Source organism: Apodemus sylvaticus, chromosome 10 (genome assembly GCF_947179515.1).
Source record: "Apodemus sylvaticus chromosome 10, mApoSyl1.1, whole genome shotgun sequence".
Lineage (NCBI taxonomy): Eukaryota > Metazoa > Chordata > Mammalia > Rodentia > Muridae > Apodemus > Apodemus sylvaticus.
In genome coordinates this window covers 43,704,039-43,722,014 of record NC_067481.1, presented here as the reverse complement: position 1 = coordinate 43,722,014, position 17,976 = coordinate 43,704,039, and the positions used below count along the sequence as shown (strand labels likewise).

The following is a 17,976-nucleotide window of genomic DNA, read 5'->3' as shown; positions in this document are numbered from 1 at the left end:
GCATTAAAGCTATGCACCACCACATTCAACACTAAATCTGCACAGCATGGTATTTTTTTTTCTTTTTTCTTTTTTTTTTTTTTTTTAAGATTTATTTATTTATTATATGTAAGTACACTGTAGCTGTTTTCAGACACGGGAAGAGGGCCTCAGATCTCTTTTCGGGTGGTTGTGAGCCACCATGTGGTTGCTGGGATTTGAACTCATGACCTTTGGAAGAGCAGTCGGTGCTCTTACCCACTGAGCCATCTCTCCAGCCCACAGCATGGTATCTTTAGGTCATCAGGTTTGCTGTGGAGTGCCTTTTCCCACTGAGACATAGTGCCATATTGCTTGTTCTTAGAGTCCCTTTGGTTTTGTTTTTTTGTTTTGGTTTGTTTTGTTTGTTGTTGGTTTTTTGGGGTTTTTTTTTGTTGTTGTTGTTGTTTTTGGTTTGTTTTGAATTTTGGAGACAGGGTTTCTTTGAGAGAAGAAAGGCTACCATATCCACAGCCCTGGCTGTCGTGGAACTCACTCTGTAGACCAGGCTGGCCTCAAACTCAGAAAACCACCTGCCTCTGCCTCCCAGAGTGCTGGGACTACAGGTGTGCACCACCACTGCCCCGCCCGCCTCTTTGGTTTTAATACTTAGAAAATGCAAGCAAAATTGCCTGGTCAGAAACTGTGATAGAGGACATTGTACTTAGGAACTTGTCTAGCTGAGGCACATCTCTGCTGGTAGTTAGCTTAGTTGCTTTTTGTCAGGTTAACTCATTTGCCTTGTTTCTTGTTTAGTGAGGACTAAAAGTGAAAAGATAAAATATGAGAGTGAAATCCTATTCAAAAATATGTTTTTGTTTGTTTGGTTTGGTTTGGTTTTTTCGAGACAGGGTTTCTCTGTATAGCCCTAGATGTCCTGGAACTCATTCTGTAGACCAGGCTGGCCTCAAAATCCACCTGCCTCTGCCTCCTAAGTGCTGGGATTAAAGGCGTGAGCTCCCACCCACTGACCAAAAATATGTTTTAATGAATTATCACATTTAGAAATACATTTTGTGGGAACCTCTTCTATCATAAACATTCTGGCATCAAACTTGAGCAATTATGCTTTAAGCAAGTGTTTTTACACTGAGTCATCTCAACATCAACCAGTAAGTTTTAGATAGTGAAGAACAGGAAGAACTGATACCTAAAAAGATAGAAAAGAGCCATTAAGAAAGATGATAGTTAGCCAGGCAGTAGTGGCACACACCTTTAATCCCAGCACTTGGCATGCAGAGGCAGGCAGATTTCTAGTTTGAGGCCAGGGTTACCCAGAGAAACCCTGTCTCAAGAAAAAGAAAGATGATAGTTTAACAAGGCGAGACCACCACCCGGCCTAACAAGATTTCTGTCTGTGTGTGTGTGTGTGTGTGCCCGCGCGTGTGCGTGTGTGTGCGCGCAGATTTATCTACCTCTGTCACTTAAATGTGTGCTACAACCATTCAGCGAAATTTTTGATCCTTCCAGAGGTCTTGATTTCAAATCTCAACAAACAAATGATGGCTCACAACCATCCATAATGATATCTGACGCCCTCTTCTGGTGTGTCTGAGGACTGCAATTGTGTACTATTATTTATTATTATTATTATTATAATAATAAATAAATCCTTAAACACATAAAATATGATTTTTATCTATTTATTGAGACAAGGTCTTATGTAACTTTCTGAGAAAAATAAAAGGCAGTCTTCCACATTCTTTGGTTTCTTCCTTTCTTTCCTTTTTTTTTGGTTTTTTGAGGCAGGGTTTCTCTGTGTAGCCCTGGCTGTCCTGGAACTCACTGTGTAGACCAGGCTGGCCTTGAACTCAGAAATCCGCCTGCCTCTGCCTCCCAAGTGCTGGGATTAAAGGTGTGCACCACCACTGCCTGGCATTTCTTTTCCTTTCCTTTCCTTTCCTTTCCTTTCCTTTCCTTTCCTTTCCTTTCCTTTCCTTTCCTTTCCTTTCCTTTCCTTTCCTTTCCTTTCCTTTCCTTTCCTTTCCTTTCCTTTCCTTTCCTTTCTCCTTTCCTTTCTCCTTTCCTTTCTCCTTTCCTTTCTCCTTTCCTTTTTCCTTTCCTTTTTCCTTTCCTTTCTTTTTTTTCCTTTCTTTTCTTTTCTTTTTGAATTGGTTTTCTTTGAGAAAGGGTTTCTCTGTATAGCCCTGGCTGTCCTGGAACTCACTCTATAGACCAGGCTGGCCTAAGAAATCCGCCTGCCTCTACCTCCCAGAATGCTGGGATTACAGGTGTGCATGACCACCGCCCTGCTGATTCTTTATTTTCTAAGAATGAAAATCAAGGGAAGCAACTACGATACTGTAGTGGAAAGGACTGTTCTTGTCATTGCTCTGTATTCCACAAGAGCAATGGAGAGAGGGTAGAGCGGGATAATGTCAGGGGCAAAAATGATCATACCTTGGTAAGAGTGGATTGGTTTGTTTAGTTTTTCTTTTTTCTAGACTTTTGTGTAGCCCTGGCTGCCCTTGAATGCAGAGATCTACCTACCTCTGGTTCCCAAGTGCTGGGATTAAAGGTATGTTCCACCACTGCCAGGCAAGTGTAAGTGTGTGTGTATGTGTGTGTATTGGGGGCAGGGTTGTGACGGGGTTTCTCTGTATAGCCCTGGCTGTCCTGGAGCTAATCCAGGCTGGCCTCAATTCAGAAATCCGCCTGCCTATGCCTCCCAGAGTGCTGGGATTAAAGTCTCCGCTCAACCACTGCCCAGCGAGGGAGATTTTTCTTGAAAATTTGTTTTCTGCCTGTTGAGAAATCTGAGCCTAATTCTGTTCTTAGAGAGAAAAACTCGGAAAGTCTGACTGTTTTGTATCAGTTGTTTTCACACAGAGTGTGTCCTGTTCTAGAGGACTTGATCTGTTCCCAGTACCAATGTTGGGTTCAAGATTCAACTCCAGGGTATCTCATGCCCTCCTGGCTTTCTTTTGCACTGCACTGAAGCATATATCTATCATAGCTGTGCACATGTGCATATATATAATTTTAAAGTTAATGTTTGTAAAGTATTGATTTTAAATAAATCCTTATTGGCATATCATAATGAGTATCTTCATTTCTGATACATCTTTAACATCATCATAACTCTTTTTTCTATTTTATTTATTATTTATTTAGAGACTGCCTCCATTTGAAACATTTTCTCAGGGACCTACATTGCAATTTACTCTTCGATGGACGGGGGAAACCAATGATAAGTCTACAGCTCCTGTTGCCAAACCCCTTGCCACTAGAAATTCAGAGAGTCTTCATCAGGAAAATAAGCCTGGTTCTGTTAAACCTGCACAAACTATTGGTAAAAATTCTGTTGCTATCTAAATAGTGGTTTTAATGTTTTAGGCTTAGAATAAGTGAGTTGTGATTTTGTTGTTTTTAATTATTCAGGAAATAACTGTCTTATAAATAACTGTCTTATCAAGTAGCCATATTATTAGCTGTGGTAACTTAGAGTTTGCCTATATTAAATGTAAAGTTCTCTAGAACATTTGTGATGGTGTTTCTGGGAATTTTACTTTAACATTTTAGCAGTATGATATGTAGTGTTTACGAACTTCAGGTGTGTCTATGATTATCCTTGGGTCAATTTAGAACATTTTACCACTAATTTGCCACAGATAAGAAAGTGATTGGTTTTCAATGCATTTTTAAAATGTAAAGCATTGGGTTGCATAGAATATTTGCCTAGTGTGACCAAGGCCCTGGGTTCACATACCTATTTTACATCTAAAGTACAGGTACAGATAGAATAAGAGCTCTGCTGTATTAAGTCCTAACTTAAGAAAAAACACTACTCTTGACTTTAGAGCATCTGCGTATTTTTATCTCTCAGAAGAGCCAAGATTTCTCTTTTGATGTTATATGGTCTTGTTCAGTTGTTACATGCATCAAAAGATGTGTAGCATGTAATAGATGCCTTTAACCTCATCAGGAAGAGGCAAGTTCAAGACTTCACAGAGCTGATAGTGAGACCCTGTCTGCTTTCTACATATGCCTGACAACCTGAATCCCAAATCCCACATGGAGGAAAGATAGTCTTGGCTCCTGAAAGTTGTCTTTTGACCTCCGCATATGTGCCCTGGTACCTGGTACTGGGGATCTCAGGGGCAGCCTGAAATCCTGGCTCTTGTATGTCCGTTCTTTCCACCTAACAGTAGTTCAGCTTTAGTAAGTAGTTGCCACTTCATAACACTTCATTAACTATTATTAAAACTTGTACACAAATGTAATAAATAACATTTAAAAGGTAAGAAAGAAATGACCCGTGTCATAGGAAATATTTCCTAAGTAATTCATTCTTTGGGCACTTCTCAAAGTATTCTTTAGCTAACCTAAGAGGTAAGAGAATTGCAGGGAAACTAGTAAACAGCTTTATGACAGAAGATTGTAGTTATGATTGCAGTTTTGGTTGATTTTAAAACTACCAGTTTTCACTTTCTAATAACCAGTCAAATCAGGTCAGGCCTAGGTTTGAACATCAGTGACAGAGCAGGTGACTGGCATTTGGGAGGACCTGGGTTCAACCACCCAAAACAAAACAAAAATACCTGTAATCTTAAAAACCTTTGTGGTGACTGTGGGTTATTTTTGTTATGGCTTAGGATATCAAAGGAGTTTTTGGGAGTTTGGGGTTTTATTGTAGTGGGTTTTTTTTGTTGTTGTTTTTTTAAGATTTATTTTTTATATATGTGAGTACACTGTTGCTATCTTCAGATACAACAGAAAAGAGCATCATATCTCATTACAGATGATTGTGAGCCACCATGTAGTTGCTGGGAATTGAACTCAGGAGCTCTAGAAGAGCAGTCAGTACACTGAGCCATCTCTCCAGCCCATGGTTTTTATTTTTTTAAGAAAAAAAAAGCGAAGTCCTCCCAGGGTGTTGTGGCATATATTTTTAACCCAAGTTCATAGGTGTGAGAAGCAGGCGGATTTTTGAGTTCAAGGCCAGCGTGTGAGTTCCAGGACAGCCAGGGCTACACAGAGAATCCCTGTGGGGTGCAAAGGCATGAATATCATTATCAATGGAAGTAATCAGATATACCACAATTATATATTTTTGTTTAGTAATTTTGGCAAGATACTTTATAGAAGGGTGGTTTTCATCAATTAAGCGGATATATATTTTCAGCTGTTAAGGAGACATTGACTGCAGACCTGCAAACAAGAAAAGAAAAGGATACTTCAAATGAAAGTCGCCAGAAGTTAAGAATATTTTATCAGGTAAATACAACTGTTTGGTCTAATAAAGTAATTAGTCTAGTAAATATATCATAAGATACATTTTTTTGTATGTAGTATCTGAATATTTTTCATTGGTATAATGTTTTAGAGGTGTTAAGGAAACAGTGATAAGAAATGTGCAGGTTGTGAGCTTGACACCTTTTGTTTTTTAGTTCCTTTATAACAATAATACAAGACAACAGACAGAAGCCAGAGATGACCTGCACTGCCCGTGGTGCACTCTCAACTGCCGTAAGCTGTATAGCTTACTCAAGCATCTGAAACTCTGCCACAGCAGGTTTATCTTCAATTACGTAGTAAGTAGGTTTTCATTTTATTTACCAATAGTACATATCACACATAACAACCTTAGATAAAGGCCACTTTGGTTGTAAACAGAAGTTCTGTGCAGGTTACAGTGGATGATTCAGTTCATTGTATTTATTCTGTATAATGTTTAAATATGTCATATATTCACTGAATATACTTAAGGATAAATTTATTTATTTATTTATTTATTTATTGGTTTTTTTGGATTTGTTTTTTGAGACAGGGTTTCTCTGTGTTGCCCTGACTGTGCTGGAATTCACTCTGTAGACCAGGCTGGCCTGGAACTCAGGAATCCACCTGTCTCTGCCTCCCAGAGTGCTGGGATTAAAGGCATGTGCCACCACTGCCTGGCCAAGAATTTTCGTCTTGAAAAATGGTTTATACAAAGTCTCCAGACTGAAATATGAGACCATTAGCATTTTAATTCACTTTTTGCAGGGGTTTTGTTTTGTGAGACCAGGTCTTATTCTGTAGCTAGGCATCCTGGTTTTCCTGTCCGCCTTCCAAGAACTAAGATTGAATGTGGAGCCACAGAGCCTGGCCTGCATTTTTTTTTCCTTTAAGTCTTCAGGTATGCTTTGCCATCAAGTTGATAATACTTGATTTATTTCAGTTTTCACAAAATCCACAACTATTTTAATTAAAAGGAAAAATAGATGTTTCATATAGGATTATTAATATCTTTTTCTGAACACCCTATTTTGTTTTTGTTTTCTTTATAGTATCATCCAAAAGGTGCTAGGATAGATGTTTCTATCAATGAGTGTTATGATGGCTCCTATGCAGGAAATCCTCAGGATATACATCGTCAACCTGGATTTGCTTTTAGTCGAAATGGACCAGTAAAGAGAACACCTATCACACACATTCTTGTGTGCAGGTAGGCAGAAAGCTTGTGTTCTGCCTTTTATTTTTTATAGGTGTGTGTGTGTGTGTGTGTGTGTGTGGAGTGGGGGAGGGAAGGAGGAAAGAAAGAGGTGAATTTGTTCAAGTTGGTTCTCTCCTTCTACAACGTGGAACCCATGGATTGAATTTAGGCAGTCAGCCTTGGCAGCATGTGCCCTACCTTTATTGATTTGAGAATAAAAGGGGGGGGATCGAGAAAAAAGAGTATTTTGGTATTGATCGGTGAAGTAGTATACTTTTTGGTTTTTTTAGACAAGGTTTTTCTATGTAACAGCTTTGGCTGTCCTAGAACTAATTCCCTTTGTAGACTAGGCTGGCCTGGAACTCAAAAAAGAGATTCACCTGCTTCTACCTCCCAAGTGCTGGGATTAAATACAATTTTTGGGGGGTTGTTTTTTTGTTTTTTTTTTTTTTGTTTTTTTTTTCCTTGAAACAGGGTTTTTCTGTGTAGCCTTGGCTGTCCTGGAACTCATTCTGTAGACCAGTCTGGCCTCGAACTCAGAAATACACCAAGTGCTGGGATTAAAGGTGTGCGCCACCAATTTTTTATGTTGCCACTCCTACCTTGATTTGGGACTAGCAAATTGTCTAGATATTTAAAATTAGTTGCTCTTGCAGAGGATCTAGGTCTGTGTGAATACCTACAACCTGATCACGTTCGTGGGAGGACTGTGGAAGGACTTTGGAATTTTGGGCTAGACAATTCATTCGGTTATATGTTGAGAACAGCATAGAAGATGGAGGCCTGGCTTGTGAAATTTCAGAGGGAAGATTAAAGACTCTTCTCAGGCCATGTTTTGATTGTGAAGATTCTATGGTTTTGGTTAGCTGGGTATGAAGAATCAGCCGTGATTAACAAGATACCAGAACCATTAAAGCAAACCTTTTCATTACTGGGACTGTTGATACTGGTTAGCTGGAGCTAAGAAATTAGCGGTGATTAAGAAGAGATCAGCATCACTGAGGTGAAAACTTCTGGGAAGTGTTTTCTGAGAGCACAGAGGCTGTGTTCCAGAGATAGCCACGGTTGTATTTTGTGCTGTGCCTGGACGTGGTACTATGTAAGAGTCACTCAGGTGGTACCAGTTTTGAAGGCATGAAGGGGTCATGAAGAGCAGCTGAGGCTCAGCACTGTGAGAGGTCATGGAAGGCATTGGTAAAGATGCAACCTCAGTTGCAATTGATGTCCCAGGACTGAAGGAGTCATGCTAGGAGTTGAGGAGGAGCCCGGAAGATTGTGAGTTGGATCCTAGACTTTGAACCATTGGAGTTTGAGTTTTACTTTTGATTATGACTGTTCCCTGATTTGTTTTTTTTTTTTTTTTTTTTTTTTTTTTTGTTTTGTTTTGTTTTGTTTTGTTTTTTTTAGTTTTTCGAGACAGGATGTCTTTGTGTAGTCCTGGCTGTCCTGGAACTCAGTCTGTAGACCAGACTGTCCTAGAACTCAGAACTGATATTTTTCCCTCTTGAAGGAAGAAAGTATTTTAGTGGAGCCCACAGTTAAGAGACTTTGAATTTTAAAAGATACTGGACATTTTAAAGGGATTGAACTTGTAATATGTAAAGACTGTGGGACTGGTAAAGTTATTTACTTCTTGGGGATGAATAAGAAAGTAAGGGTTGTCCGGGTGGTGGTGGCGCATGCCTTTAATCCCAGCACTCTGGGAGGCAGAGGCAAGTGGATTTGTGAGTTCCAGGACAGCCAGGGCAACACAGAGAAACCCTGTCTCGAAAAAAAACCAAAACCGGAAAAAAAGAAAGTAAGGGTTGAAGCTTAATAGTAGTGATGTGTTTGTGTGTCAACTTGACACAGGCTGGAGTTATCACAGAGAAAGGCTCTTTTCTTTTTTTCTCTTTTCTTTTCTTCTCTATAATAAAGTTTTGAAACGAATTAAAAAAAAAAAGAAAGGAGCTTCAGTTGGGGAAGTGCCTCCATGAGATCCAGCTGTGGGGCATTTTCTCAACTAGTGATCAAGGAGAGAAGGGCCCCTTGTGGGTGGTACCACCTGTGGGCTGGTAGTCGTGGGTTTTGTAAGAGTGCAGGGGAAGCAAGCCAGTAAGAAACCTCCCTCCATGGCCTCTGCATCAGGTCCTGCTCCCTGACCTGCTTGAGTTCCAATCCTGACTTCCTTTAGTGATAAGCAGCAGTGTGGAAGTGTAAGCTCAATAAACCCTTTCCTCCCTAACTTGCTTCTTGGACATGATGTTTGTGTAGGAATAGAAACCCTAAGACACTGTATAAGGGGAATCAATACATGGGTGACTTTAGTTAGGTAAGAATTTGGAGGCCAAACCAAAGCTCAGAGCTCGTCTCTCCCGTTTCCTTTGGGGTCATAGTTATATTCTCATTAAGCATCCTTCATGAGTTTGCTTTAGCAAGACATTCTTTTATCTGTGTGCCCCAGCAAAACATCATTTGACATAACTAATGTTCCAAAAATACAAGAAGTTTCCGCTTCAGACCAGACTGACCCTGAACTCAGACTTGCTTGCCATTGCCTCTAGAATGCTGGGATTGAACGCATGTCTGCCCCCAATGTGTCCTACCTAGCAATTTATCTGGTTTTGTTTTGGTTTTTGGGTTTTTTGGATTTTGCTTTTTTTTTTTTTTTTTTTTTTTTCCCCGAGACAGGGTTTCTCTGTATAGCCGTGGCTGTCCTGGAACTCACTCTGTAGACCAGGCTGGCCTCGAACTCAGAAATCCACCTGTCTCTGCCTCCCAGAGTGCTGGGACATGCCTGCGCCACCACCTCCCAGCTACCTAGCAATTTATTAATTTTCCTTATATACATTTTCTGTTTGCTTATTTGCTTTTTAAAACAGGCTTGCTCTATGTGGTCCTAGAATTTACTGTGTAGACCAGGTTGGCCTTGAACCTGGATATCTGCCTGCCTCTGTAACCTGAATACCTTGAGTAAAGACATGGGCAACCCCTGCACAGCTCTTAAATGCATCTTTAGTTTTTTTCTTTTTTTCTTTTTCTTTTTTTTTTAAGTGCATACTAGTTCTTTTTTGTTTTGTTTGGTGATTTTTTAAAGATTTATTTATTCATCATATGTAAGTACACTGTAGCTGTCTTCAGACAACTCAGAAGAAGACATCAGATCCAGAAGTGGGGAGGGGGGGGCATGTGGATGGTTGAGAGCCACTTTATTGCTACTGGGATTTGAACTCAGAACCTTTTGAAGAGCAGTCCGTGCTCTTAACTGCTGAGCCATCTCTCCAGCCCTAGTTTTTTCTGTTTGTTTTAAGTTTATTTTTTCATATCAGGAAAGCCATTGTTGTCTTTGAAACTTTAGTATGTAGAACTGGGACTATATAGCTTAGGCTTTGAACGCTGGTTCTTGAGGGGTGGGGAAGGGGTTATGTGTTGTGTCCATTTTGCATTATATATTGCAAAAAAATAGTAGAAAAGGGTGCCTGCTTCAAATACTATTATGGTTTTTGTTTTACGAAATGTTAACATTACAGATACCATCTCATACCCAGTGTCATGGATGTACATGTTGTCTTGTCTGATCTCTTGACTTCATTAGGCCAAAACGAACGAAAGCGAGCATGTCGGAGTTTCTTGAATCTGAAGATGGAGAAGTGGAACAGCAAAGAACGTACAGCAGTGGCCACAATCGTCTCTATTTCCACAGTGATACCTGCTTACCTCTTCGGCCACAAGAAATGGAAGTAGATAGTGAAGATGAGAAAGATCCAGAATGGCTGAGAGAAAAAACCATTACTGTAATTACCTTTATTTTCTTCTTCCCCAGCAATGCTGATACAAGTTCTTATTACTGTCATTTACATAGTTATTTAAGCAAGGAAAGGTTTTTTTTTTTCCTGTGTGAGTTTCTATTGGATACTTTCATTTTTATTTTTCATTACTCTTTTGTAACTTAGAATTTTCCTTCTTTTTTTTTTTTTTTTTTAAAGATTTATTTATTATATGTAAGTGCACTATAGCTGTCTTCAGATACCAGAAGAGGGCATTGGATCTCTTTATGGATGGTTGTGAGCCACCATGTGGGTGATGGGATTTGAACTCATGACCTTTGGAAGAGCAGTCAGTGCTCTTACCCACTGAGCCATCTCTCCAGCCCCTAGAATTTTCCTTCTAAGATAAATGCTTAAGTAAAAGTTGATTTAGTAGGCAGGCGGATTTCTGAGTTCAATGCCAGCCTGGTCTACAGAGAGGGTTCCAGAACAACCAGGGCAACACAGAGAAACCCTGTCTTGAAAAAACCAAATCCAAAACCTCCCCCCCATCAAAGAAAAAAAAGTAAAAGTTGGTTTTATTAAATGCTGCTGGATATGATGGCACATGCCTTTGTTCACAGTACTCTGGAGGGTGAGTTGAGGTCTAGGACAGCCAGGACTGAGACAGAGACCCTGTCTAAAAAGAAAAGAAAGGAAAGGAAAAGCTACATCTTATTTTTCTGTTCCAACATATTTTGCTTTGACAGCCTATTTTTCTTAAAAATACTACTACTGTTATAAATGTAATATTTTTTTTTTCTCTTTCAGCAAATTGAAGAATTTTCTGATGTGAATGAAGGAGAGAAAGAAGTAATGAAACTGTGGAATCTCCATGTCATGAAGCATGGGTAGAGTTTCTGTTCCATTACTTCCTTCTTTTTGCTGCTTCTCAGTCTGAGTCTGTGCAGTTGTTTTCGTAGTTATTTTATGTGTGTGCGTGTTTTGCTTGTGTGTATGTCTGTGCTTACTGTGTGCCTAGTGGCTGCAGAGGACACTTGGAAGCTGCCTCATTGGTGCTAGGAATTGAACCCAGGTTATCTATAAGACAAAATGCTCTTAATCACTGAGACATCCCTCTGGTACCCACCTCACTTTTGCCCCCATGCTAAAATTATGTGTGCAAGACCTTATGTGACTCACTCTATTATTATTAGTTTATGATTATTCTTATTCTGTGAGTTTTGACATATACCTGCTGTGTTGCTCATGTGGGAGATCTTTGGGAATCAGTTATATCCTGGTGTAGGTTCAAAGAGCAATATGTGTCTTTCCACTGAGCCACCTTGTTTCCCCAATCATTTTGAAAAATCAAAAGGATTGTTTTTGTTATTTTGATACAGGGTCTCTCTATGTTACCCTGACTGTCCTGGATCTCACTTTGTAAACCAGGCAACCCTCAAACTCAAAGATTTGCCTGTCTCCGCTTCCTGAGTCCTGAGATTAAAAGTTTGTACCACACACCTTCAAATTTCATTTTTTATATGGTGCCTTGCAAATATTTAAGGGACTGTGGTAATGATTAGAGAATTACCTGCCAGAATCTTATTTAAACTTACTTTGGATGAGTATTTTAAACATTACCCTCATCCAAAAGTATATTAAATGTGTGAATTAGCCAGTGATTGTTACAGAATGAACTCCATTGTTTTAAGGGGTCTTGAGAGATTGCCTAAAGTATTTATGGATATAAGTTTTTTTGTTGGTCTTGTTTTTTATTTGTGTACGTGCGTGTGCATGTGTGTGTGTCTCTAGAAGCCAGAGGCTTATTTATTATATCCTTGAATCTGGAAATACCTGAGCTTGTAATCCTTCCCACATGTGCTGGGAACCCAACTCAAGGTCCTCTGTGGGAACAAATGCTCTTAACCACTTAGTCATCTCTTTCCCCTCACCACATCCTCTTTACTCATCATTTTGCGCCACCATCCTTGATTTCTTTTTTCTTTATATTGCCAGTGAGGCCAGGCAGTGGTGGTGCACGCCTTTAATCCCAGAAGCAGGCGGATTTGTAAGTTCTAGGACAGCCTGGTCTACAGAGTGAGTTCCAGGACAGCCAGGGCTACACAGAGAAACCCTGTCTCGAAAAAACAAAACAAAACAATATATTGCCAGTGAATACAAAGATATGTCATGTCCTTAAAATTTACAAAAGTCACGTGGTGAGTGCTTGCCACTCAATCCTGATTGCCTCAAATGAAGAACTGAAACCCAGAGAAACTCAAAAGGAGTCAACTAACTCCACAAAGATGTCTTGGCACACACATGCATATACACAATACTAAACATTTTTTACAAAAGAAATGATGGAAGAGTGAAGAAACAATTCAGTGGTTAAGAGCAAAGCATCCAGGTTAAGAGCAAAGCATCCAGGTTCAATTCCCATCAATCACAGTGGTGCATACCTGTTCGTCATTCCAGGCTCACATGTTGTATGCTAATGCATGGGCAGGCAAAAAAATTCATATACATTCATAGGGACTGGATTAAATGTTTGCTGCCCATTTAAATGTAATCAACATTTTAAGTAGATTGCTTACCTAGAATGTATAGAGTAGCATCCCTCACATCCCAGAAGTAATGATTTAGTCAACTTCCTGGTCTAAATCTGTAAGTATGACAGCTAGAAAGGTTTGTTTATTGAGGCTCCTGTCTCACTAATAGGTTTGTTTTAAGTAATTTGCTTGGGCTTGTTTGTCATGTTATACATTGCTTATCTCTCGTTTTCTCAGAGAATCAATTTGTATCATTAATGCTTTGTTTTTCTTGAATAGATTTATTGCTGACAATCAAATGAATCATGCCTGTATGCTGTTTGTAGAAAATTATGGACAGAAAATAATTAAGAAGAATTTATGTCGAAACTTCATGCTTCATCTAGTCAGCATGCATGACTTTAATCTTATTAGCATAATGTCAATAGATAAAGCTGTTACCAAGCTCCGAGAAATGCAGCAAAAACTAGAAAAAGGAGAATCTGCCCCTGCAAATGAAGAAATAGCTGAGGAACAAAATGGGACAGCAAATGGATTCAGTGAAACTAACTCAAAAGAGAAAGCTTTGGAAACAGACGGTGTCTCAGGGGTTCCAAAACAGAGCAAGAAACAAAAACTCTGAGAACTAGCTCTCTGTTGTGTTGTGGACAGACACTGAAGTTGCTTCTAGGGAATTCAGCCTCTAGGAAGAGTTTTGGTTTTAGGTTGTTGGTTTTTAATCATGTATTTGGAACAGGCATTGTTAGATGATGCCATTGAGTTTGGCACAGAGGTTCTGTGGGTTGCTTCGCTTCTCCTCTTGTGCTTATCAGCTTTAGTGACATCCTCACAATTTGGTTTTAGCCTGAAAAGCAGTTTTTCAAATAGTTAATTTTTTTCTTAGCGCTAACAGTGTTTTAAATATGTTGGGTTAACCTAGAAATTTCACACCTAAATTTTAATGCTTGTTTCTTTTGTGACTGTTTTTCTGTGTTGTAATTATGAGACATTTTCTGGGAAAGGAAGGTTGGGATGTTATACTGTTTTAGAGATTGAGAGTTTTTGTGAAATTGTTACATTGCCACCTTGCCCCAAACATTGACCCTTGATTGAGAAATCATTTATGCATTTGGGATGAGAGGTTACAATGCAAGTTCTGCATCAGTTGTGTTCCAAGTCTAAAACAGCACCAGTTGGTCTCCTCCTGTTGGAGGCCATGTGACCTCTCCCTGCATCCAGTGCCATGCGCACTGATGGGCGTTACTGTTTGTTTTCAAGTGACTGGTCTGAGTGCTTGTTTTCCCAATTTAGCTTTTTACTTGAACATGTTTTTAGTTTTTCCTTTTTAATTAGGTAATCCCTCGGAAAATTGTTCTGTGCACATCTTTTGCACTAGGATGGAGATTTAAAATATGCTACTTTGTGGTAGAGGGTGTACCTGAGTATGAACCAGAAGATGTCACTACTTGTTTCCTTTGTGATGTCTTTTTTGATTCGAATATCCATACAGATAAGCTGACTTGAATTGTTTTGAGCAATTTTCCCTGTGTTCTGTGTTTTATGCACATATTCACGGTTGGGTTTTCTCCAACAGAAAGTGGTTTCACTACTGGCATATTAATAAGCACGGATAGGTTTTTATTCCAACTCAAGCACTGTGGTTGAATAACATCACCTCAATTTTTTATTATCCTTTAAAGATATTGCATTTTCATATTCTTTATTTATAAAGGATCAATGCTGCTGTAAATACTGGTATTTTTAATGTTTTAATTTCATTCCACCACCATCAGATGCAGTTCCCTACTTTGTTTAGTAAAGGGACACAAGCTTTCTCATGGTGTCTTCAGAGATTTATAAATGTAAATACTAATTTGGCTGGTCTTTACAATGTGTTTAACTGTGAGGCTATTTAAATAGTGTGGATGTGACTTGTCATCCAGTATTAAGTTCTTAGTTACTGGTTTTTGTGTTAAAAATAAGAAAGAGGGAAGCTGCAGTTTTCACTGCAGGCTCCCTGGCTGGTAAGCTCTCCTCATGAGTTCACTGAACTCTCATTTTGCCTCTGGGTAGTGGGTTCTGAGCATTTCTCCTGGGCTTTAATCTGCTAAAGCTGTGCACATATGTAAAAAAAAAAAAAATAGATTATTTTAGGGAAGATGTAGGTGTAGAATTATTGCTTCTGTCATTTTTAAAGCAGTTATGCTCTTAATGCTTAAAGAAGGCTAGCATTGTTTGCACAGAAACATTGGTGATTTCCCTCCCCTGAATAGTAATGAAATTACTTCTGTTGAGTAAACTTTTTATGTCATCTTATAATAAAAGCTGAAAATGCCTTTTGTTTCTATTTATAAAAAAAAGCTTTTCTATATGTACCCTGAGAACAGATTTTGAAGAAATCATGTAAGATGATAAAGCATTTGAATGGTACAATAGATGTAAAAAAATTCAGTTTAAGAGAAACGTTTGTTTTTACATTAAATGTTTATTTGAAATCAAATGATTTTGTACATAAAGTTCAATAATATAAAGCTGTATTCTGCTTTTCTTCATTCATGGTCTGCATTGTTAATGTGTGCATTTAGGCTTTGCTTAGATGGCTTAACTAGTTTGATGAGAGAGCTTAATAAGAAATCCAGAACACTGAAACTCTGGTTTCAACACTCATAGGTGATAGATACACTATTATCTACAGTGATTCTGACATGCTGTGTGTGGTGTTGGAGCCTTGCCTGTGCAGCGAGTCCCACTTAAATGCTGTTATTCAGATTCACTTAGAAAATACTATAATTCTTCCCAGGTTGTTCTCTAAGTATATAGTTCAGAGCAAAGCCAGTAAATCAAACTGGTATCTCCAGTTGTAGGTAGTTTAATTTTTTTCTGTTTTCATACAGGGTTTTCTCAGTGTAGTCCTGGCTGTTTTAGACCTAGCTCTGTAGACCAGGTTAGCCTCAGATCTGTCTGCCTTGTGAGCCATCTCTCCAGCCCCCAATTCTCTCCTCTCCTCTCCTCTCCCCTCCTCTCCTCTCCCCTCCCCTCCCCACCCCTTCCTCCCCCCTTCCCCCTCCACTCCTAGCTCCCCTCTCTCGGTGGGTGGGTGTATTTTTGGTTTGGTTTTGAGACAGGGTTTATCCATGTAATTTTGGATATACTGGAAGTCTGGTAGACTAGGCTGGCCTCAAATAAGATCTACCTGCTTCTGCTTCCCAAGTGCTGGAATTAACTGCATGTGTACCACTTCCAGGCCACAAGTGGCTTTTTTCAGTATTGAAAATAAAAATAAACTCATCTTGGTCTTCCTAAAGGTTAGAAAGTAGCAATTCAAGTAAACACATGAAATTATTTGATTAACTTGTTGCATTTTTATTATGGTATGAGACTGTTAGGTTGGATTCAGTAGGTACTAGTTTGATTTTAGACTATTTTTTCCTTGGGGTAGTGATAGCTACCTGATCTGCAGTGTCCTCATGCAAATCATTTGGGTGTGGTAATGTTTCCTTTTTGATGTTTTCAGCTTAAGAATGGCTTTATTGAAATGAATCTTTTGTCCAAACTCCTCATGGTCTTTCAAAGGGAGTGAGAAGACTGTCCAGCAATTAAGAGCATTTGCTGTTCCTTCTGAGGGCTTGAGTTCAGGTCCCAGCACCCATTTAAAGCAACTCCGCCAACTTTTAATTCCAGCTCAAGAATCTCTGGCACCTACATGCCCTGAAACATTCCGGCACAGAAAATCTCTCCTAAAATAGTTGAGCAGGAGAGATGGCTTAGTGGTTGAGAACACTGGCTAAACAGGCCCAACACCGTTTTCTGGCCTCCTTGGGCACCTGACATGCACATAATGCACATACGTGTAAGCAAAACACCTTTACATATAAAAATTCTTAAAGAACAGAGAACATAATACAACCTTTAGGGAAAGCTATTTGGTGTATTTGTTAACACAATTCAATTTCTCTTGCCACAAATGAACTCTGCAGAGGAAGCTTGGTGACATTCAAGATTGAGTTTCACATTAATAATCCACCCAGCCATCCGCCTTGACTTTCATGGCTATTGGAGGTGTAATATGCACTAATACTACATTACAAGATAGGTCAATTACTACCCTCTGTCACAACCTAGCACATGGAAGTTAGTTCATGGAGCTGCCAAAGTCTTTGACAAAACTACTACAAATGCAAAATGAACAAAAAGTATTTCAGTGTCTTAGCTAAGTTTGTAGAGTGCTTGGCTACCTTACTGTGCATGATGCTTTATTAGTGTTCTATATAACAGCTGGTGGCAAAAGCCTGTTATCCTAGCACTGAGGAGGTGGAGGCAGGAGCATCATAAATTCAGAACCATCATTGGCTGCATACCTTGCTGTATGTTCTAGCTGAGCTATCTTGTACGTCCTCAGTGGGTGAGGAAGTGCCTAGCCTCGCAGAGACTTTAAGTGCCAGGGTGAGGGTTACCCAAGAGGGTCCCCACCAGCAAAGAGGAGGAAGGGACCAGAAAAGGAAAGAAAAATTTGCAGTTGCGATACCTTTCCTTTCTCAAGTGGGAAAGCTTTCCCTGGAAACAGTAAGCCCAGTGCAACAGTGTGTTGCCTGGTACATTTGGCCCAGTGCACAAATTCCAGTGCTGCAGATCAAGACACAGCCCTGGGTTCCCTGGGTTTGAGCAGAGCAAGAACTGATGTGAAATGGATGTGTTACAGCTGTCACTACAGTTCACTGCTGTCAATAACAGGAAACCTCACTTGGTTTGGGAAACCTCACTTGGTTTGGTTTCTTGGAGTAAGTCACTCATCCTATATATGTAAGTACACTGTAGCTGTCTTCAGACAACCAGAAGAGGGTGTCAGATCTCCTTATGGATGGTTGTGAGCCACCATGTGGATGCTGGGATTTGAACTTAGGACCTTTGGAAGAGCAGTCAGTGCTCTTACCAGCTGAGCCATCTCTCCAGCCCAGTCACTCATCCTTAATATGAATGCTCACCTCTTTCCATCCTTCACAGCAAATCCCCATGAGAGCTCTATTTTTCTTTCTGTCCCTATTGTCAATTTTTATATTAAAATCAAGGGTGGATGGAATGACTCAGCAATTAAGAACACTTGCTTTTCCTGCAGAGGAATGGAGTTTGGTTCTCGGCACACAGCAGGCTCAACATTGTCTATAACTCCCAATCCAGGGAATCTGATGGCTTTTTCTTGCCTCCATGGGCACTACACTCACACACATACAAATATACACCTTTTTGTTTTTCTTTTTTTTCTTTTTTTTTCTGGTTCTTCAAGATA

At 39.5% G+C, this 17,976-nt stretch overlaps 1 protein-coding gene across 5 annotated transcripts in view; it reads left to right on the top strand.

Moving 5' to 3' along the window:
* The window catches only part of Suz12 (SUZ12 polycomb repressive complex 2 subunit), a 41,009-nt gene extending 25,780 nt beyond the window's left edge, over positions 1-15,229 (top strand). For 2 of the 5 annotated variants that reach the window (XM_052194580.1, XM_052194579.1), the window contains 8 exons: positions 2,447-2,536; positions 3,133-3,310; positions 5,144-5,235; positions 5,409-5,552; positions 6,288-6,445; positions 10,008-10,206; positions 10,990-11,069; positions 12,993-15,229. In XM_052194580.1, the coding sequence (XP_052050540.1) occupies positions 2,447-2,536; positions 3,133-3,310; positions 5,144-5,235; positions 5,409-5,552; positions 6,288-6,445; positions 10,008-10,206; positions 10,990-11,069; positions 12,993-13,335 (1,284 nt within the window). In that variant the 3' untranslated portion in view covers positions 13,336-15,229. The remainder of the gene's footprint in view (positions 1-2,446; positions 2,537-3,132; positions 3,311-5,143; positions 5,236-5,408; positions 5,553-6,287; positions 6,446-10,007; positions 10,207-10,989; positions 11,070-12,992) is intronic. The other 3 variants (XM_052194583.1, XM_052194581.1, XM_052194582.1) reach the window with 2 other exon arrangements.
* The last annotated feature ends 2,747 nt before the right edge of the window (positions 15,230-17,976 follow it).